The following is a 20,080-nucleotide window of genomic DNA, read 5'->3' as shown; positions in this document are numbered from 1 at the left end:
GGCAGGGGCACGGGTTTTACTTTGCAGACAGAAGCGTGAATCCCAAAGCAAATCCCACTTGTTTATTGCAAGCGCTGTGGGAAAGCCACGGTGCCGAGGGGCTGTGGATGGAGCAACCCGACGGTGGGGCGGCCGCCCCGGGGGCCGCACGCAGGATGGGGCCGGGGAGGAGGAGACATGCCCTGGCATCCCATCTGGAAGGCAAGACGGAGAACGTGGGGACGGTGACACCCCCACCTCGCTGTCCTGTGCCCCTGGGGAGCCGACCCCAGCCAGCGCTACGCCCAGTATACAGGGACGGTGCTGCAGAGGATGTTAATGGTGGTGCCCAGGACGGAGCGGTCGGCCAGGGGCACGGCGTTGTCCCCAGCCTCCTTCATCTCAGCCTGCAGGTGAGAGAACACGGGGGGGGCCGCCACTTTTGGCTGCCGGCAGCCTCCCCACCAGCAGACGCTTGCCGCAAGCCCAGCAGCCTCGTCGGAACGGGACGGCCGCCGCTCACCTGCCGGCGCTGGAAGGTCTCGGTGACGGCATCCAGCCCTGGGATGTTGTCCTCGTCCAGGCGGGTGATGTAGCAGGCGCGGTGACGCCAGGACCTGTAGCCGACCAGCAGCTGTTTGCAGGACAGACCCGAGTCAGCTCAGCTCCGTCCCCGCTGCCACCACCCGCCCCGGCGTGCCCTGTCCCCGTTGCTGCCCGCGCACCTTGCTGTAGTCGTACACCACCGCGGCGGAGGCGTTGAGCCCGTCCCGTACGGCGAACGTCCCGGTCCTTTCCTTCTTGCTCATGGAGAGGTGCTGGGGGTTCCCTTCGCCATCCAGACCGTGGATGGTCATTCGCAAGACCTGCCAGGCGGAGGCGGCGGGGGGGGTCAGGGAGCTTTGCGGGGTTGAAACCCCATCCCTGCAAAGCGCCGGCAACCGGTGACGTTCCCAAACCCCGTCACCGGAGCCGGCGGCACCGTGGCTTCCTCCCCGGTGCTGCCTCACCGTTTCGGCGTGCGTCTCGGTGATGTGCAGCCCCAGGAGGAGGAAGGTGACGATGACCACCACGAGGATGACCACCACCACCACCACGATCAGGAGGCACTTGAGTTGATGGGGGATGCAGGGCAGGCGGGGGGAGGCCGTGTACCTCTGGGGACACAGGGGAGCACCCGGCTGAGCTGCCGGCGCGGGGCCGGGGAAGGCAGCCGGTGCTCAGCCCCACGCCGGCCCCCCCGGGCTGGGTGACGGGTGCTCCTTACCGGAGGTGCCTCCTCCATCAGTGCCTCTTTGGAGCTGTCGTCCATCTCGCTCTCCTTCACCGTGCGGCTCCTGTCCCTTTGCCAGCCGGAGCTGGGGGGATTTATAGGGTCCCGGGTGGATGGGAGGAGGCTGGGGCCGCCCCAGCTGCCAAGGTGCCACTTGTGTTCTGTTTGCCGAGCCCGGAGAAGAGCTGGGGAGGGGGTATGAAACCTCCGAGGGCCCCTTCCCGGCATTTAGCCGGCAGCGCTGGCGGGGGGGCAAGGCAAACAGCGGGCAGGCAGAGCGTGCCTGACCTCCACACCCAGCCCTGGGCTCTGGCTGAGGACCCAGCACCCTCAGTATGCATCCCCGGGGGTGCTGCACCCCTGGTTTCTGTAGCCCCACGCACGGGCAGCTGTGCCCCCCCCCCCCCCCCCCCCGCTCCCAGCATGGGGAAGGAACTGGCTGGGCTCATTGTTGGCCGGGAACACCGTGCCTGGGACGGGACGGACGGGTTCCCGGTGCCTCCCGCCACCCGGCAGCGCTTGCTGCCAGGCCAGGCAGGGAGCTGGCGCGGGCAGCACTGCAGCACGGGCAGCCGGGCGAAACAACGGGGTGGGAGAGCATCACCCCTGCAAACCCCCGTGGGTACCCTCCCATCCCATATCCCGCTGCACCCTGAGAGCACCCAGCTCCCAGTGGTCCCCCCCCCCCCCGCCCCTTCCCTGGCGTGCACCCCCGTGTTTGCACACCCGCACGCCGGTGAAGGACATGCGTCCACGGGGATGCTCGTGCCGTCACTCAGCTGCATCCCTCCCTCCCTCCCTCCTTCCCGCAGCACAGGAGCATGGTGCGCTGCAGAGCAGCGAGGCGGGCACCGGCAGCCTCCGCCGCCACCATCGCTTCCCCTCCGCACTGAAATCTCCGGGGAAGGAGAAGAAGAAAAGGCTTCGCCACAGCTCCCGGGCACAGCGGGAGGAGAGGAACCAGCTCTGGGGGAGAGAGAAGGGCTAGGCCAGGGCGTGATGGAGATGCGGCGCGGGAGGAGGATGCTGAGGGGCCAGCTCTCCGCTCTCCTCCTCCTCCTCGCCTTGGCCTGGCTCTGGCTGCCGGCGGGGGGTCGGCGGCCACCCCGGCCACCCCCTTGCCCCCCGAGCTGCTCCTGCACCCGGGACACAGCTTTCTGCGTGGACTCCAAGGCCGTGCCCAGGAACTTGCCCCCCGAGGTCATCTCGCTGTGAGTAACCCAGGCAGCAGGGTGGGGACGGGGACAGGGATGGGGACGGGGAGCAGGGATGGGGACAGGGATGGGGATGGGGAGCAGCTGTGGGGTACAGGGCTGGCAGGGGCTGTACAGCCTCTTTCTTTATGCTGCATCGGGGGCAAACGCATGGCGGTGTGGGGTACGGGCGGTGTGGGGGTCTCTTGGGGGAAGGAGCGGGCTGGGGACACCCCGGGGACCGGTCCCCGTGTCCTGCGGCAGCAGCAGGTCTCCTTGCACAGGCAGCCATCCATCAGTGACGGATGGAGCAGGGCTGCAGCCCGTCCCTGCCGCGCTCCCCGTCTGCCGTGACCTTGGGGACCAGAGCCCCAAGGGGACACGGCTGGCGGGTCCTGATGCACGGTCCCTGGGGGACACCGGAGCCTCGGACGGGAACGCGAGTGTGCGTGGCGAATGCATGTGTGTACGCGTGCGGCTGTACGTGTGTGCATACGTACTCGGGCCGGGGGGTACCGCAGGGCGTGGGCACGTGTGGGGTGGGTGCCAGCCCCCGCTGTGGGTCCCAGCACCCCGTCCCCTCCGTCTCAGCCCCAGCAGGCAGGATTGCTGCTGGGACCGCTCTCCCGCGGGCTGCTCCCTCCCCAGCATCCCGGGGCTGCGGGAGGGGCTGCACTGGCACGCACCGGGTGACAGCAGGGATGGTGCTGAGGGGTACGGGGGTGGCAGAGCCCCCCCCCCAGCTGCCGTCCCCTCTCCCGCATAGCCCTGAAGCTTTGTCTCGCCCGCAGGACGATGGTGAACGCGGCGTTCACGGAGATCCGAGAGGCAGCCTTCGCCCACATCCCCTCGCTGCAGTTCCTGTACGTCTCCCGCGCCGGCGGACGGGCATCCCGCTGCCCCCCCCGTGCCCATCCTGCCCGACCCCGGTGCTGACGCCTCCTCCCTCTCTTTGCAGCCTGCTGAACTCCAACAAGTTCACGTTGATCGGGGACAACGCCTTTGCCGGCCTCTCGCATCTCCAGTACCTGTGCGTGGGACGGGGACGGGGACACGGGGACGACCCTGGGGAGGGCACGGGGAGGGTGGGGGTGTCGGCAGGGACCGATCCCCTTGGGGCAGCCGTGCCACCGTCTCCTCCCGCCCCAGGTTCATTGAGAACAACGACATCCAGGCGCTCTCGAAGGCCACTTTCCGTGGGCTCAAGTCCCTGACCCACCTGTGAGTACTGGGGAGAGGGGTCCCACATTCCCCAGGGACACGGGGAATGGCTCTTGCCCCTTCCCTGTGGCCGGGGCTGTGTCGCCTCCACAACCCCTCTTGTCCTCCCAGGTCCTTGGCCAACAACAACCTACAGACGCTGCCCCGGGACCTCTTCAAGCCACTGGACATCTTGAGCGACCTGTAAGGCTGTCGCGGCACTGGGGAGCCCCGGGACACCGGGCTGGGGAGAGGGTGTCATCCTGGTGCTTGGGGTTCGGGCAGGGTGCTCTGCTCGCTCCGAGCCGGGCGCTGGGGTGACCGGGTGCCATCCTCGGCAGGGACCTCCGGGGCAATACGCTGGCCTGCGACTGCAAGATCAAGTGGCTGGTGGAGTGGCTGGAGAGCACCAACACCACGGTCCCCGCCGTCTTCTGCAGCAGCCCCGGGCAGTTCGAAGGTCAGCGGATCCGGGACCTGGCGCTCGGTGACTTCCAGTGCATCACCACGGGTAAGGGACCGCGGCCGCCCGTCGCCCCGCTCCCAGGTGCCCGGACCCTCACCGCCGACTCTCCCTGCCCCCAGACTTCGTGGTGCACCAGGTCCTGCCCTTCCAGTCGGTGTCGGCTGAGCCCTTCACCTACGCCAGCGACCTGTACATCGCCCTGGCGCAGCCCGGTGCCAGCAGCTGCGCCGTCCTCAAGTGGGACTACGTGGAGCGCAAGCTGCGTGACTTCGACCGCATCCCCGGTAAGGCATCCGGGTGGGGGTCCCCTCCCGGGTTGTGACCCCCATTTGGGGTGATTCGGGAAGGGCAGGGCCCCGGCGTGACGTGGTCCTGCCTGGCAGCTCACTCCGCAGTGCACTGCAAGCCCATCGTGGCGCAGAACCAGCTGTACGTGGTGGTGGCCCAGCTCTTCGGTGGCTCCTATATCTACCGCTGGGACACCGCCGTGGACAAGTTCATCAAGATCCAGGACATCGACAGCCAGAAGACCCGCAAGCCCAACGACATCGAGGCCTTCCAGATCGACGGCGACTGGTACTTCGTCATCGCCGACAGCTCCAAGGCGGGCTCCACCAGCCTCTACCGCCTCAACCAGAACGGCTTCTACTCCCACCAAGCCCTCCACGCCTGGCACCGCGACACCGACGTGGAATACGTGGAGAACGACGGCAAACCCCGGCTGATCATCTCCAGCAGCTCCCAAGCCCCCGTCATCTACCAGTGGAGCCGGGCGCAGAAGCAATTCGCGCCCCAAGGGGAGGTGGGGGAGATGCTGGACGTGCAGATGGTGAAGTACTTCAGGGTGAAGCGGGACCAATTCCTCTGCCTCAGCCGCTACATCGGCGACTCCAAGGTGGTGCGATGGGAAGGGCAGCGCTTCGTCGAGCTCCAGACGCTGCCGTCCCGCGGCTCCATGGTGATGCAGCCCTTCTCGGTGGAGCAACGGCAGTACCTGGCCCTGGGCAGTGACTTTTCCTTCACCCACGTCTACCTGTGGGAAGAGGAGAAGCAGAAATTCGTCAAGTTTCAGGAGCTGTCGGTGCAGGCGCCGCGGGCTTTCCGCTACGTGCCGGCTGCCGACGTGCAGCTTCTCCTGGCTCCCAGCTTCAAGGCCAACACGCTGGTCTACCGGCACGTGGTGGTGGACCTCAGCCTCTAGCAGGGAGGCAGAGCCCGGGCTGCCCGACGCGGCTCTCGCCTCCCCCCGGAGAGCTGCCTGCTCCTGCCCGAGGACACGCATGCGCCCGCCAGCCCCTTCCTCCTGCCTGCAGCCATCTCTGCCCCGTGGTCACAGCCCGCCGCCAGCCCCCTTCCCGGTCCCCCCACGTTCATCTACCCCTCGAATTGCCCCCCGGGGCAGCGCCCAGCCCCGCGGCCCCCGCTGCCAGGGGAAGCCACGGGCCTCAGTTTCCCCCTGGTACTCCCGGTTTCCCCATGGGCAGCACCCACAGCCGCCCTTCCAGCAGCCCAAGGGATGCGGGCAGGAGGGTGGGACGCCCCTCGCCCTGCAAAACGATGCCCTCGGGTGCCTGCTCTGCGACGCTGGCTGGGATGGAGGGGGGGTACGGGTGCCTCTGCCCGCTCGGGCAGTGGGCTGGAGGCTTGCGGCAGGGACGTCTGGGGGCACGGGAGTGGGGCGGCCGGCAGGGATGTGCACGGGCAGGGCCAGGTTGCCAGGGCTGGGTGGGATGCTCCCAGACCACAGGGGTGCTCCCAGGCTGATGGGAAGATCCAAAGCGGATGGGGTGCTTGAAGTGGGTGGGATGCTCGAGCTGGATGGGATGCTCCGAGGCCAGCGGGATGCTCCAAGGCGGATGCGGATGGGATGCTCGAGACCAGCAGGATGCTCAAGGCAGATGCGGATGGGATGCTCGAGACCAGCAGGATGCTCAAGGCAGATGCGGATGGGATGCTCGAGACCAGCAGGATGCTCAAGGCAGATGCGGATGGGATGCTCGAGGCCAGCGGGATGCTCCGAGGTGGATGTGGATGGGATGCTTGAGGCCAACGGGATGGTCCAGGCTAGCTGGATGCTGCCGAGGTCGTGCCACCACCCGCAGAAGCAAGGCTGGCCTGTTCCCGTCCCCCCTCCGTGCATGTCCAGCAGTTCCCTCTGCCCGCAGCCCCCTCCGGCCCCGCTGCCGGGCAGGACCCAGCGTGCCAGCCGTACCCGAGGTGTACGTGCCCGCCGAAACGCTCCCCACAATAAACACACTGTGACTCCCGGCCCTGCTTGTGTCTGCCCGCAGCCGCCGTCCGCCCAGCTGCGGCTGGTGTCCCCTGCCCGGGGGTCCCGCTCCGGCCGGCATCCCGCAGCACCCCTTTCCTTGCACAAGCCCCAGTGAGCTCAGGAAGGGGGAACCCCTTATTTTAGGGTCTTCCAGGACCTGCATATGGCTTGCCTGGTCTTTTTTGCTGCAGATGCCTCGGCCCATGGTGAGGCAGGGAGGGAAGCAAGAGGTGTTTCCCCAGGGAGGGGAGTCCCAGCTGGAGCCTGCTGTGCCCCGAGCTGCACCAGCATCCACGCAGCCGCCCGGCTGGTTTTCCAGGGGAGCATTTCCCTGTCCCCCAGGTATATAAATATGTATGTGAAAAACCACCAGTTAAGCTCACAAATAAAGATCCTCTCAAAGGTAACAGGCACCCCGGGGCACAGCCGGCTTTTGGGAGCCGGGTTTGACCTTGGTGTCCGCAGGGCCTGAAGCTGGTCCCTTCCCCGGTGCAGCCCCCGCAGCCGGATCCGGACCTGCCCTGGGTGCAAGGCAGGGCAGAGCGCCCAGCCTTGGAGCCCAGCCCTAACTGGTGCCGCAGCAGTGGCATTGCCACACTTCTGTGCCTCTGTTTCCCCACCAGGAAAGGGCAGATTTTAAAGGCAGGTGGGAAGCACAGGGAGCAGCTGCAGAGGGGTGCTGGCACCCCGACAATGGCCGTGACTGGGATGGGGGAGCCGGGGTGCCCTGGACCGCTGCTGGGGATCCACGGCCAAGGGGAAGGTGGCCCAGGGAGGCGATGCCAGGTCTGCCGGAGAGGACTCTGAGCCCTGCGTTTGTTCTGGGAAGAGGAAGCAGCTTCTATTTTTTCCCGAACATCTTGCAGGGATCCACGCCCGCCGCAGAGCCCTGGCCCTGGTTCAGCAACACGCCTGAGCGGGCGCTTGAAGATAAGCGCACATGTAAACCCAGGTGAGGCGTACCGGGGAGGGGATTTTGCAGCGGCTGAGGCTAAACTCCGCTGAATCAACACGTCAGGGTGGTGCCAACATATCTGACTGCCTTGGCATGACCCAGCAGTGCTCTCACCTCCACCCAAACCCCAGCTCCTGCACCCTGCCCTCCTTGCCCTCTCGCACCCCAATATTGCGGTGGGGTACTCTGCGTTCCCCACGCTGCGCACATACCCCACCTGAGCACCACAAAAACACCCCCTCCAAAACCAAAGAGAAGATCCGCAGCGTGACGCAAAGGGTCTTTCCCTCCCTTCCCTTGCTGCTTCAAAAACAACTATTTTGGTGGGCAGGGGCAAAAAAAAAAAAAAGCTCCGGATGCCACCGCGACCCTTCTGTGGCCTACCCTTTTAAGGCCCGCTGTTGCCCTTTTAAGGCCCGCCGTTGCCCTTTTAAGGCCCGCCGTTGCCCTTTTAAGGCCCGCCGTTGCCCTTTTAAGGCCCGCCGTTGCCCTTTTAAGGCCCGCCGCTTCCCTTTTAAGAGCGGCCGGGCGGTTGGTAGGGTCCGCTGGGCTGCGCGGGCGCATGCGCAGAGCCGCAGGCCGGACCATTCAAGTTGTTCCGTTCGTTTTCTGCTGCCGCCGCGAGGGGTCCGGGGGGGTTTTTGGGGGATTCCGGGGGGGGGGGGGGGGGGGGGGGGGTGGAACACCCCACACAACAGCACGAACCCACCCGCCCGGGGCTGGCCGGCACGGCCCGGGGTTGCAGGCCCACCCGCATCATGGTGTCCTGGATACTCAGCCGGGTGATCGTGTGAGTTGGGGGCCACGGTGTGGGGGGGGTCCCGGTGCACCCCGAGGGTGCTCGGTGGAAGGGAGGGGAAGGGGGGGGGGGGCTGCAGGGCGGGAGTGCCCCCGTGGGGAGGGGGGGTTGGCAAAGGGGGGTGCCCATGGGAGTTGCACCGAGCCCCCCCACCCCACCCTGGGGTCCCTGTTTAACGGGCAGGCCCCCCCCCCCCCCCCCGGGGTGCCGTGGGGTGTTTAGCGGAGCTGCCCCAGGCAGGAATTGGGGAGGGGGGGCCGGTGGTGGCTGACCCGGGATGTGCTTGTATGGGGGCAACCAGGGCCCCCCTCCCCCTGGAGATGCGTCAGTATCCTGGTCCCCGACCTGATGACCCCCCCCCCCCCCCCAACCCGGCCCGGGGGAGGGCGAGGGTGGCCTGGGGTCCCTGCAGCACCTGGAGGGTCCCTGTGTCCAGCACTGACCCCCCCCCCAGGCCCGCTTGCTCCCTTGGCTCGCACGCCATGGCCAGCTGGGCTGGGTGGCCGGTGGCCAAACGTGCCCTTCGTGGGGAGAAGGAGGCCCTGGAGCTGGGGGGTGGGCAGCAAGGAGGGGTGGGGGCACCCACGGCCCCGTTTCCCCAAGTCAGGTTAATGCAGGAGGTGGTCGGGGGCGGGGGGGAGCCTGACCGAAGGCAGGAGTGATGCCGCGCTGCAGGCGGGCGATTTCCCTGCCCGTACCCCGCAACCGGGCCGGCATCGGCTGAGTCACCGGGCCAGGAGGTACGTGTTTGGGGATGGCATCTCACCCACGCGCTGCGGGGACGACGAGGTCCTGCGTGCCGGGAGGGAGGTTGGCACCGGCATCGAGCATCGCGCTCCGGCAGGGATGCCGGCAGGGCTGATCCTGCCTTCAGAGGGAGCTGAGCTTCTCCTGGTTGGGCTTGGCTGCGCTAAACCTGCGCCAAACCTGCGCTGTGCCTCCTGCCACCGCCTCGACAGGTCGGGCCGGTCCCCACGGAGGTGGACGAGTTCGTGCGAGCAACGTCGTGCTCGCAGCCGGCTCTCCGAGCCGGTGCCGTCCCCTTTTCCCGGCAGCTCCGGGGCCGGCATGGTGCTGGAAAGGCTTAAGGCCAAGCTGCGGCGTTGGGGCAGGCAGCTCTGCTGCTCCCTCCTGCTGCTGCTCTATGTGAGGTGGCCCACATGCCTTACCCCCCCTCTTCGTTACAGGCTGGTTTTCGGGATGCTGTACCCTGCCTACGCTTCCTACAAGGCTGTGAAGACCAAAAACATCCGGGAATATGTGAGTAGGGTGCCTGGGCAGCTCCTTCCCGGGCTCCAGCCCTGGGCTGACAGGCTTGCCCGCTCCCCGCAGGTCCGCTGGATGATGTACTGGATCGTCTTTGCGCTCTTCATGGCCACGGAGACCTTCACCGACCTGCTCATCTCCTGGTGAGGCTGGTGTGCGGGCGGTCCTGCTGCTGCGGGGCGAGCGGGAGTGGGTCTGTTGGGGTCCCTGTGCCGTGGGGACCCCATTTTCTCCCCCTCTCCGGCAGGTTTCCCTTCTACTATGAGATTAAGATGGCCTTCGTCATCTGGCTCCTCTCTCCCTACACCCGGGGGGCCAGCCTGCTCTACCGCAAATTCGTGCACCCCACGCTGTCCCGCAAGGAGAAGGTAAGAGCTGCTTGGTTCTGGGGGGGGGGGGGGTCCCATGCGCCCTGTGGGGGGGCTCAGCCCGCCGAGAAGGACCCCGGGCTCCCGGCGCTGGGCTGGCGATGCCCTGGGACCTGGTGCCGTGCCCACCCAGCACCGTCGCGGTTGTCTCGGCAGGAGATCGACACGTACATCATCCAGGCCAAGGAGCGCAGCTACGAGACGGTGGTGCGTTTCGGCAAGAGGGGCCTCAACATGGCAGCCACGGCCGCGGTCCAGGCGGCTGCCAAGGTACTGGGAACGGGGCGGGCTGCTCCACTTCCCTGAGGATGCTTCGTTCCCCGGGATCCCAGGAGGAAATTGCCACCCCAGCATGGGTGGCCTCGGTGGTGCGGGTGTCAGGAGAGGGGTCTTTGGGTGCAGAGCCTTGCCCGGTGGGATTGCATTGCTCTGTTGGTGCCTGGCCCCACGTTCGGGTGCTCTGGTGCTTTGGGGTTTGCCCTGTGGGGCTCACTTCCATCCTTTCTGTGTCGTGTGGTCGTCCCCCCACCCCGCAGAGCCAGGGCGCGCTGGCCGGGCGGCTCCGCAGCTTCAGCATGCAGGACCTGCGCTCCGTCCCCGACGAGACCCCCGTCCACTACCGGGACCCCCTGTACCTGGAGGAACAGGAGAACCGCAGCCAGCTGCTGGGTGAGCTGGGTTGGGGGGGGATTGCAGTGGTGGGGGGCTCGAGCAAGGCCCGTGGGGGGGCTGTGCTGGGAGCTATCATGTGCCCCCCCTCCCCGTCCACAGCCTACAGCACGCCCTTGGCCGGCCGGCAGTATGAGAGCGAGATGGAGGATGAGGAGGTCTGGTCGGACTCTCAGGTCTCGCCCCAGCCTTCGCCCCGCGGCCGAGACCCCAGACCCCTTCTCCCGCAGCCAGAGCCTGCGTGCAGCGAAGAAGAAAATACTGGGCAAAGAGGTACCGTGGCGGGGAACGCGGTGGCGTGGGGCTGGGGCGAAGGGGACCTGACCCATCCCTCCTCCTGCCCAGGGCTCTTCCCGGCCCTTCCGCAGCCGGACCAGGAAGAAAGCGGCTCCGTCGGAGCAGGACAGCTAATGGTCCCCGGGGAAGCCCTCTTGTCAGGAGTCTTAACACGAGTTTGCTGCTGCCAACACCAGGAGGGAGCCACGGTTTGTGCATCCCCGGCTCCGGGGAGGGGGGCTCCCCCCTGCATTACACTGTAAATCCTTTCTCTGACCTCTACGCCTGCCCGGCTGCACTGCGCACCTCCCGGCTGCCTCACAGAGGGGAGGGCAGCTCGACACCCCCATACTGGTCCCAGTCGTGCTCCCCTCCCAGACCCCGCTGGTGCGGGTCGGCGCCGGCGCCTCTCGCGTGGGGTCAGGCTCTCCCCCCCTCTCCTCCCACCCCATGAACACTACAGGCTCTGCTGGGGCCCCCTTTCTCCTGCTGCCACGATGCCTTACTCCCCACATTCCCCTCTCGCCTGGGATCCAGTGAGGGGACGTGCCTTTGTCCCATCTGTCCTCTGAAGCCAAAGACCCAGCCCCTGACCAGGGACCCCCCCCCCCCCCCCCAGCTGCAGGCTGACACCCCTATACTTGAAACCAGGGCACCGGTGCCCGACCGTGCCCTGCTTGATACCACACGGCTTTTAACGTTCTCCCCTCGCAGACGGGGGTTTTGTACGTGGAAAAATAAATGTTATTTCCGACTTTCAGAAACGGGAATTGTCCCCTTTGCCTAAATGCTGTCCCCTTCCCCAGGAGCTGGGGCTGTTTGGGACTCTCTGGGGTGCGCGGGGCTGTGGGAAGGTGTCGTGCTCGGTCTCCACGGGGCAGAGCAGGAGTGAGGGTGCAGGGAGGTGGATGCTGGGGTGCAGGGATGTATTTCAGTCCCTCCTTGCAGTAGCCGTGTCCCTCGCGGCGTGGCAGCAGCAGCCGTGGCCCCGCTGGGACACCCGGGCCCCCGGCACACAGCCAGGGCTGCAGGCAGACGTTCCCCGTCCTGGCCGCCAGCCCTGGCTTGTCCTGATGGCCCTGGCTGTGGCCAGCTGCCTTCTCCCTACCGGGGACTCCCCCATCTTCCCCGGGGGGGTCTGAGCTCCCTTTGCTCCTTCCCCTGGGGACTTGTCCCCTGCCCAGGTGGAGGACATGGGGGCACAAAGCTTCTCTGGGTGGCACGAGGTGACAACGCTGCTCGTGTTGCCTCTCCTGCCCCCGGGAGCTCTCCTGTCCCCTGGTGCCCTGCTCTCTGGCATCAATCCCCTCGCTCCCAATCCTTCCTGCCCTCACCCCTCAGGCCAGCTTTATTTTTAGCCCCCGGCTGCTTTCTGCCTTTGGGGGTCTTCTCAGGGCAGGGAGAGTATCTGCCCCTGCCTGCAAACCACCCCCCCCCCCCGACTTGCCCCAGGGGCGACAGGCGTCCCAGTGCAGAGCTGGGCAGGGGGCAGCCCGGGGCGGGCAGGGGTGTTGGGGCAGATTAGGTGGAGGTGGCTGGATTAGCGATGTAAAACTGTCTCAGAGACGATTACTTAAAGCGGCGGAGAAGGAAGGCTGGGTGGGGACAGCGCAAGGGCCAGGGGGCTGCCCGTAATCCCCCTAAAGCCGCTTAGGGAGCGCGGTTCCTCCAAGGATACAGCCCGGGGAGGCTGCTGGGGCTGCCTGCCTGCCCCGGATACACGGGGCTGGGATGCCGAGCTGGGTAGGGGGGTTCCTCCACCATGGCCCTGGGGCTGGCTGGGAAGGGGCTGGGGGTGTGCTGTGAGTGAGACGGCAGCAGCGTTGGAGCCTGAGCATCGTCTGTCCCCGGGGCGGGAGGTCCGCGGGGACTGCTCTGTTTCCCAGCTTGGGGAAACTGAGGCGCGAGCACCGGCGACTTCTAAGATAGAGCTGGGAAGGGAACCAGGAGTCCTGGCGCCCGACCCTCGTTTTGGCAAGTGTCCTGCGTATTCCCCAGGGAGAGAAACCCAAGGAGGGGACAAAAGCTGCCCCGGGGCGGTGCAACCTGTCCCCTCGGGGCCGAGTCGGCCCCCTCCGGTGCCAGCGCTGATCCCAGCTGTGTCAGCTCGCGGGCCTGTGCCAGGCTGCAGTCAGCAAAGCCGTAATCTCCCTCGCCTGGCAGCTCCCCAGCCCAGCAATTAAGTGGCTGACCTGAGCTCGCCCGGCCGCGGCGATGGTCCTCTCCGGGGAGGGGGTGCCAGGTTGTGCTGGGGGCGGGGGGGTGCTGAGTCCCGGCTGGCACCGCTGCGGGGTCCCCAGCGGAGCGGGGTGAAGCGTAAGCCGTGTGGCTCGTGTTCCCCCATAAGTAGCCCAGAAAACCAACCGTGTCCTGGGCTGCATCCAAAGAAGCGCGGCCAGCAGGTCGAGGGAAGCGGTTCTGTCCCTTCGCTCCGCTCTGGTGAGAGCTGGCGGGGGGACCAGGTGATGCTGGGGTGTCCCCTCTCCCAATGACACAGGCACACGTCCGATGCTCCGGGGAAGCAGGATACTAAACCCTGGGCAGCTGGTGCCCCTGGGACGGGCACTGCCCGTTCCTGGAGGGAGCAGCCCGGAGACGGCATGAGCCGGTGCCTTGGCACCACCAAAGGTCAGTGCCCGGGGGCTGCCGTGGCCGGGTGCTGCGGCAGGGCGGGGTGGCTGGTTTTCCTCCCTCCCCGGGGAGCGCTGGGTCACGGGGTGGCGGGGGCCGTTACTCATTAACAGGATCTGCCGGCCAGATCTCTCTGGGGATCCGCTGGTTGCTTTTTGGGTGCCGTCCCCAGTGCCCCGCCGCTCCCACCCCTCGGCATCCTCGTGCATCCCCCCCGTGCTGCTGCCGGGGCCGGGTACCGGCTGAGCCCCCCGAAACCCGTGCTGGTGGCACCGAACGACCCGGCCACGCTCACGCGGGCCCCCCCGCCTCCCTCCCTGCCCCTTTCCCACCTCATTTTACTCTTACTTGCAGCCAACCTGGGGGCTGCTGCCCTTCTGGAAGGTGGGGAGGGGATGCTGGGGCTGCCCTCGCCCACCTCCCACCCCTTGGTACCAAGCCAGCTGTTTTGGGGGGTCCCTGCCAGAGCAGCACCCACCCGCAGGCTGGCACCTCCACAACGGGGGTCCGGGTGTCCCCTGCCCCTGGTCCCTGCTGGGCTCCCAGCCTGAGTCAGCTGTTCCAAGCAGGAGCCATGTGAGGCCGCACACACATGGCTCCCCGCGCGGCACCGCGTTGTATTTTTAGCAGACGGTATCAAAAGCATAATTATGTCTGTTGTTTAAATGCAGTCTCTTTTTCTGGCAGCCCCGGGAGCTTTCAGCTGCCTCCCGCCGCAGAGGGCAAGGAGGCGTGATGCGGAGCTGCAGGCGGCGTGCTGCCCGCGGGCAGGGGGCTCGGCCAGGCAGGGGCTAAAAGCCCCCCCCCCTCATCACCGCTGGGCAGGTAAGACCTTCCTCCCCCCCATGCTGGAGGGGGGGGACCCACAGCATCATTCCCCCCCCCCCCCCATCACGTCCTCAAACACATACCTGCCCCCGCCGGGGGCTGCCCATCACCCCACTGGTGAGGAAGAAGAGGATGGCGGGTGGGAAGCACGGTGGCAGGAGGGGCCGGGGAAGGGGCGTTCGAGGTGACGGGAGTGTGGGAGGACACGGCTGAAGGAATGCTGCATCCCCGCTCCCCCCCCCCCCCCCCTGCAGCTGCCTGTCCCCCCGGGGACCCGTCTGTCCCCAGCCAGCCCCGTTCACAGCCTGGCCCTGCCCGCGCTGGCACCGAGGACGATTCCAGCTCCGTCTCCCAGGGCTGGAACCGCGTCCCTGCCGTGACACCGGAGGCTTTTCCCTGAGGATTTCGGGGACCCCGCTCGAGACCACGCAGCAACGCCGGGCACGCGAGGGGAAACCGAGGCACCGCCTCGCTCCGGCGGGAGGAGCCGGGCAGCGAGCGGGCAGGGGGTTTTGCCCATCGTTCGTGATTTTTCCCCGCGCCGGGAGCCTTGTTACCCCATCGCCTGGCCGGTACCAGTCTACCCATCGCCATGGCTGGCTGGTGGTGGTGGGGCACCCCGGGAGCACGGCGGGGACAGAAGAGGGGTCCGGGCTGAGGGCAGGAGACCCCGGCTGTTCCCAGGTAGGTGCTGTTGGGACCCCGCGGGAGCGGGCAGCTGCCTGCCCTGCCTCTTCTGTGCGCAGGTGGCAGAGGGCTGCCCGTGTCCCTGGCTGCCGTCCTAAGCCTTTTGGCCCCGGGGGCGAGCTTTTAATTACATCAAGGTATTTGAAGCTGGTTGCTGGCACTGGGCTGGCTAAACAGGAGTCCCGGGTGGGTGAGGGGGAGCCGAGGGGGTGGCACACGACGGGCACCGTGCCCCCGCGTTGGGGGGCTCGCCGGGACGGCTCGTCCTGCCTGTCCTCCCCCCCCCCCACCCCCGCCCCAACCCCGGGGATGGGAAGGAGGGATGCGGGGAAGGGAGCATCCTTCGTCGTCCGTCGCTGAGCGTCCCCCCCCCGCCGCGTGCGGGGCTGGCACGAAGCCGCTGGCACCGGCGAAGGTGGGTCGGCTGCGGGCAGCTACGATGGCCCCCGGTCCCCTCCCCACAGCCGGTCCCTTCTGACGAAGACAAGCTGCCTCCGTCTCCCTCGCCCCGTCCCAGCCTTCAACTTGAGGGTGCGCAGCACCCAAGAGCCACCCCGGGGAAGGGGTGACCCATGCCGCCCTCCCCTTTGCGAGGGAGTGGGTAGGAAGGGCAGGGGGTGTCGGGATGCAGCCCCCAGCCTGGGAGAAGCAGGTCGTCTCTCCCCAGCAGCGAAGCAAGCGGGATTAGCGATGCTTACTCACCTCCCCGGAGGGAAAGCGGGAGATTAGGGCCGAGAGCAGCGTCCGACCCTGCGGCAGCGGGGCCGTACCGGTGGGGCGGCTGCCCAGGCCACGCCGTACCGGCAGCCAGGGCTGGAGGGGAGCGCAGGCTGCCAGAGCAGTTGGGCTGTGGCCCTAATTCCCAGAAAGCTGCTCGTGTGGGAGTGAGTGTCCTCCCGTGCCCTCCGCTCCGCCGCAGCCTCCAGACTCCTGAAGGTTTGACGTGGGGGTTTTTTTTTTTTTTTTTTTTTTTTTTTAATTTTTTTTTTTTTTTTTTTTTTTAAGCACCGGGTGCAGATTAGCGAAAGCTCTCACGGCCATCGCGCCCGGTGCTGGGCAAGGGGGGGTGGAAACGGGGCTGCCTTCCTCTGCCTGCGCCCTCATCTTCCTCACCTGCGCCACCGTGGAGGCAGGTAGGTGCGTGCTGGGCTCGGTGCTCGGGCTGGGAGGAGGAGGACGGAGGAGGAGGAGGAGGAAGAAAGGCTGTGTGGATGTGGAGGGGGCTCTGGGCAAGCTGGAGAGGGGGTATGTTGAGTCCATGTTGCATGAGAAAAAGGCTGGATTTCAGGCTGCTTTCGCAGCCAGAGGTGGCTTATGGGTCCGGGGGCTGCGGAGCCCTTCCCCGGGGTTCCTGGAGCCAGCCCAGGCAGGGCAGGGGACATGGGCACCGGCGCAGGGCTGGCAGGCTCCTCGGCCAGAGCATCAGCGCGGAGCGGGGCTGTTGGGGTACCACTGAGCCTTTTGCACCGGGACCCCCGTCCGTCCCCCTCCCCACTACTGGAGCATCCCGGGAGCCCCCTGCCCCGCACGGCCACGCATCCCCCCCGCGGTGCCAGGGGACACGGCGGGGACAGTGTCCCTCCAGCCCGTGTCCTCGCAGCGTCTCTCCCCGTTCTCCGGCGTCGAGCGGGACAGGGATGCCAAGTTTTCTAATTCGGGAGCTTCCGGCCTCCCGCGGCGTCTTTCTGGCCGGCGCTTGGCTCGTGGGTGTTCGCAGTCCCTCTGCTCGCCCTCTGATTTAAGGGGAAAAACCAGGGAGATTGGAGCTCTGGGGCCGGCTGTGCCAAGCCACCAAGGCAGAGCCCCCCCCTCGGGGGGGGAGTTTCTCTCCCAGCAAAGCCTGAGCTGGCAAATCTCAAGCCCAGCCCGGACCCCCCTGAATTGCCCTGGGGGACCCTCCATGGGTCGTGCTGGGACAGGCAGAGAGCGGGGGGACTCCGGCCGGAGCCGCCGTGCCGTGGGAGGCAGGCACGGAGCCCGCTCCTGGGAACGGGGTGGGATGGTGGCCAAGCCCCAGAAAAGCTTGCCAGCCGTGTGGCTACCCTGCGAGGGCTGCGCTGGCCCAGGGGAGGCTTCGTGAGGTCTTCGGGCTCCCCGGCACGGGAGGAACAGCCCCGCCGTGGCCGGGAGCCAAGGGCAGCCGGGTGAGCGGGGCGTGGGGAGGGCGCAGCACCCAGAGATGCTGCCCCAGTGCAGGGTGGGAAATTCCCTCCTGTCCCTCTGGCATCCCCCCGCCCTGCTCCCTGCTTTTTTTCCCTGCTCCAGCAAGGGCTGCTCGTGACCCTCGGGGCTTGCTAGCATCAGGGTGGCACGTCCATCCCTCTCCCCACCTGACCCCTCCTCGGTTGCTCCCTCGGCACTGCCGCAACGGTCCCGGCGGCCGTGGGCACCCGCCGACCCATCCGGCCGTGCCAGGACGCTGCAGACCCTTCCCGGGCTCCCTCCCGGCTGCCAGCTTTCCCCCACCTAGCCCTGCCGGAGCCATCATCCGCAGGGAGCGGAGGGAGGGAATGGGAAGAGAGTTTGTCTTTCAGCACCTTCTCATCGCAGGAAGGCACGGGCTCACCCACGCCCCGAGCTCTGTCTGGGTCCCCTCCCTGTTCCCTGGCACCCAGTGGGTGCAGCGAGCAGCAGCCGGGTGCCACGGCCCCCCCCCAACCCTCCCCTCCGTGGCAAGCGGGGGGGGGCTCGAGGGAATCCCGCTATGGGTTCCCCCACGCTGGAGGAGGGATGGGGACTGGCGGATGCCCACCGGCATCGCAAAGGGATGCTGGTGGCACCCGGCACCCCAAGCCACGGCCGTGCCCCGGCCAGCGAGGGTTAACCGTGGCTCCTCGCTCCCAGCGGGGCCAGACCACACGGCAGCTGCTGAGCTGTAACGAAGAAGCCCGTGGTCTGATGTTAATCACGCTGCTCGGCTCACGCGGGCCGTGGCCTGCCTTCACCCCATCGCCCCCCAGCCCCGCCAACCCCCCGGGTGCCATGCTGTGCCGGAACCGTGCCGAGCCGTGCCGGGGGAGGCTGTGCGGAGCGGCTGCGGTTTATGTAAGGCGTGCGAGCTGTGCGCGGGGTGTCCCTGGGACACAAGCGCTTGTACGTTACATAAACCCGCCTGGTGCTGCTGGCACCAGTTCCCCCCCTGCCAGCGCCCCAGTCCCTCACTGGGAGCCCAGAAATGGGGCGCCCACCTGGGGGACACGCTTGACCCCCTCCCCTGGGAATGCTGCCCCGTGCACCCGGCTGGAGCATCGACCCCCCCCCCTGGGAATGGGCAATGGGGTGGTGGGAGCTGGTGGGTTTGGGGGTGGTGGGTCTTGCTGCTGGGAGGTACTGGTGCCGGGGGGGGGGGTGTGCATGTGCGTGGGGGGGATGCTGTGTGAGCACCGGCACGGTGATGGGTCCCGGCTCTTGCCCAGCGGGCCGGGGGGGCTCGGCTGGGGATGTGTGCAAGCCCGGTGGGCTGCAGGGCAGGGGTTTTTAGGGGCCCCAGGTAGTCCTCAGCCCTCAGCAGCGCGGGGATGCTATCATAGCAGCCTCGTGCTCCGTGTTAGCCCCTCGGCACCCCTTGGATCGCATCCTGCCCGGCTGTCGCGGGCTCTGCAGCCAGGAGGGGAGGCAGAGGAGCTCTGCCTTCATCCCAGGCAGCCGGAGGAAGGACGGCGGCAGCGGGACAAGGCTCAGCTGCGAGGCAGGACGACCTTGGACTGTAGCACGGGCGAAGTGGCAGCGTGGGTTGAGGCCAGATCCTTACCATTTGGGCAAAACTGAAAGGGTCGTGAGCTCCTGGGACCTCCCCAGCCTGCGGGGTGGCCGCGTGCTCCATGCCAGGCATGCCACCGCCAGCCCTCCCCGGCACTGGGGCTGGGGCGTTTGGCCCATCCCGGTATTTCTCCCGTTCCAGTTTCGCCCGGAGCGGGCGGCCGGCATCTTTCATCGGTGACGGGGCGGCTCGGCCGCGTTGCCGAACAAAGGGCGCTTTCTTCGTGCGGGGCAGAACACACCTGCCCGCCTTGGCACGGCCGCCGCTGCCTGCGCCGGTGCCCCCGGGGCTGGGCGGCACTGCCAGCACCGTGCCGGTTCCTGGGCGTCAGCAGCCCCAGCAGCCCTCTCCCGCCTGCCCAGTCGCTGTGGGAGCCGGCGGAGGCTGCACGTTCGCGAGGAGCAGAGCCGCCGCCGCCGCTGCTGCCGCCTCGTCTTGCCGTCGATCGCCCCAAGATGCTCAAGGCTGCCTAGAGCCGGGGGAAGGTCCCGCTCGCCGCTGCCGTCGGTCCCTTGGGTGCCCCGATTCCCCCCCCCTCCTCCCCGGCACACCGGGAGCCTCCGCTCGTAGGACGATAGGCAGGAGGAGCACAGAGCCTCCCAGGCCAATGGATCAAAAACTTCAGCTCCAGCATTCGGAGAAGAACGTCCCCAGGGCTGCCCGGGTGGCTTTCTGCCTCCTCCAGATCCCGGAGCCAGACCCCTTCAGCCTGTGGGTCTAGGTACTCCAATCCGGCCGGCTTCGCTTCTCCGGGACCCGGTGCCGCCGGCGGAGACGCCCGCTCGTCCTCGCCGCCGTAGGGGAGGCGGTGGGGGTCCCCGATGGACTCTCCAGGTAGCTGGCTGTGCTGTGGGACGGCGGGGATGCTCGCCAAGCTGCCGGACCGGCTTTTTGCGCTCTGGATGGGATAAAGGGCAGGGAACAACATTGCACCGGCGAGCCTGGGGGAGCTGGGGGGATCCTGGGGATGGCATGTGGTGGGGCAGCCTTGGGGCACAGGGAGGGAGATGCGCTGGGAGCATCTTCCCAGTACGGCGCTGGATGGGAGAGCCCGGCAGGGTCCCATGCTGTGGAGGGACAGGGTGGGTGTGCTTGGGGTGCCCCTGCTTGGGCAGCAGCGTGGGAACGGGGACTTTGACCCCCCCCCGGGCAGATGATGTGACCAGGAGAGGCAGCTCTGGGGATGCAGGCTCCTCCTGTCCCATGCTCCGGTCCCTGTCCCCATCCTGGCTGCCTGCCCGGCCATCGAGGTGGCTCGGTCCCATCCCAGAGCAGGGCTGCAATTTTGCAGGGACCCCTGCCTGTCCCCCTCGGCTTCTCCGGCTGCCAGGCAGGGAGGGCAGGAGGGCAAGGGGTGGCGTTTGCTCCGCCGGGAAGGGATGCAATCGCGGGCTGCTGCAAGGACTGGCTCTGAACCCCGCGTCTGTGTGTGGCCTGGGTCCTGGAGGAGTGTTAATC

General features: G+C 67.5%; 4 protein-coding genes across 8 annotated transcripts; 3 read left to right on the top strand and 1 right to left on the bottom strand.

The window, feature by feature from the left end:
* Nucleotides 1-47: 47 nt before the first annotated feature.
* SFTPC (surfactant protein C) lies at nucleotides 48-1,635 on the bottom strand. Of its 2 annotated transcripts, XM_030035303.2 has the most exons (5): nucleotides 1,247-1,632; nucleotides 990-1,136; nucleotides 705-845; nucleotides 503-613; nucleotides 48-386 (listed from the first exon to the last, which is right to left on the bottom strand). In XM_030035303.2, exons 1-5 carry the CDS (start codon nucleotides 1,478-1,480, stop codon nucleotides 279-281), a joined length of 741 nt encoding a protein of 246 aa, XP_029891163.1. In that variant the 5' UTR covers nucleotides 1,481-1,632; the 3' UTR covers nucleotides 48-278. The 2 variants fall into 2 exon arrangements, with proteins under 2 accessions (XP_029891163.1, XP_029891164.1); XM_030035304.2 differs by lacking the exon at nucleotides 990-1,136 and having other exon boundaries at nucleotides 1,247-1,635.
* A 141-nt stretch (nucleotides 1,636-1,776) lies between these two features.
* On the top strand, nucleotides 1,777-6,381 carry LGI3 (leucine rich repeat LGI family member 3). 3 transcript variants are annotated; one of them, XM_030035295.2, is made up of 9 exons: nucleotides 1,777-1,870; nucleotides 2,070-2,463; nucleotides 3,237-3,308; nucleotides 3,404-3,475; nucleotides 3,595-3,666; nucleotides 3,778-3,849; nucleotides 3,987-4,156; nucleotides 4,231-4,395; nucleotides 4,495-6,381. In XM_030035295.2, the coding sequence occupies exons 2-9, from the start codon at nucleotides 2,252-2,254 to the stop codon at nucleotides 5,310-5,312; spliced, it is 1,653 nt and encodes a 550-aa protein (XP_029891155.2). In that variant the 5' UTR covers nucleotides 1,777-1,870; nucleotides 2,070-2,251; the 3' UTR covers nucleotides 5,313-6,381. The 3 variants fall into 3 exon arrangements, with proteins under 3 accessions (XP_029891155.2, XP_029891158.1, XP_029891157.1); XM_030035298.2 differs by having other exon boundaries at nucleotides 1,778-1,870; nucleotides 2,065-2,463; XM_030035297.2 differs by lacking the exon at nucleotides 1,777-1,870 and having other exon boundaries at nucleotides 1,973-2,463.
* On the top strand, nucleotides 5,392-6,498 carry LOC115350091 (translation initiation factor IF-2-like). Of its 2 annotated transcripts, none has more exons than XM_030035300.2 (2): nucleotides 5,392-5,963; nucleotides 6,090-6,498. In XM_030035300.2, the coding sequence occupies exons 1-2, from the start codon at nucleotides 5,392-5,394 to the stop codon at nucleotides 6,496-6,498; spliced, it is 981 nt and encodes a 326-aa protein (XP_029891160.1). The 2 variants fall into 2 exon arrangements, with proteins under 2 accessions (XP_029891160.1, XP_029891159.1); XM_030035299.2 differs by having other exon boundaries at nucleotides 5,392-6,005.
* Nucleotides 6,499-8,011: 1,513 nt separating this feature from the next.
* REEP4 (receptor accessory protein 4) lies at nucleotides 8,012-11,486 on the top strand. The gene is given in 9 exon segments (XM_030035302.2): nucleotides 8,012-8,128; nucleotides 9,325-9,397; nucleotides 9,470-9,546; nucleotides 9,651-9,771; nucleotides 9,928-10,041; nucleotides 10,308-10,440; nucleotides 10,543-10,661; nucleotides 10,663-10,713; nucleotides 10,786-11,486. Coding segments are annotated over 9 exon segments (786 nt in total). The 5' UTR covers nucleotides 8,012-8,096; the 3' UTR covers nucleotides 10,852-11,486.
* The last annotated feature ends 8,594 nt before the right edge of the window (nucleotides 11,487-20,080 follow it).

This window comes from Aquila chrysaetos, chromosome 13, assembly GCF_900496995.4.
Source record: "Aquila chrysaetos chrysaetos chromosome 13, bAquChr1.4, whole genome shotgun sequence".
Lineage (NCBI taxonomy): Eukaryota > Metazoa > Chordata > Aves > Accipitriformes > Accipitridae > Aquila > Aquila chrysaetos.
This window is presented reverse-complemented; position numbering and strand designations above follow the sequence as displayed.

Bases quoted from the DNA above. Each gene is read 5' to 3' on its own strand.
- SFTPC (XM_030035303.2), bottom strand. From the start codon at position 1,480: ATGCCGGGAAGGGGCCCTCGGAGGTTTCATACCCCCTCCCCAGCTCTT. The intron at 1,137-1,246 runs GTAAGGAGCACC...CTGTGTCCCCAG, and splicing joins TGATGGAGGAGGCACCTCCG to AGGTACACGGCCTCCCCCCG. The intron at 846-989 runs GTGAGGCAGCAC...TCCGCCTGGCAG, and splicing joins CCGAGACGCACGCCGAAACG to GTCTTGCGAATGACCATCCA.
- LGI3 (XM_030035297.2), top strand. From the start codon at position 2,012: ATGCTCGTGCCGTCACTCAGCTGCATCCCTCCCTCCCTCCCTCCTTCC. The intron at 3,476-3,594 runs GTGCGTGGGACG...CTCCCGCCCCAG, and splicing joins CTCTCGCATCTCCAGTACCT to GTTCATTGAGAACAACGACA. The intron at 3,850-3,986 runs GTAAGGCTGTCG...CATCCTCGGCAG, and splicing joins CTGGACATCTTGAGCGACCT to GGACCTCCGGGGCAATACGC.
- LOC115350091 (XM_030035299.2), top strand. From the start codon at position 5,392: ATGCGCCCGCCAGCCCCTTCCTCCTGCCTGCAGCCATCTCTGCCCCGT. The intron at 6,006-6,089 runs GCAGATGCGGAT...AGGATGCTCAAG, and splicing joins AGACCAGCAGGATGCTCAAG to GCAGATGCGGATGGGATGCT.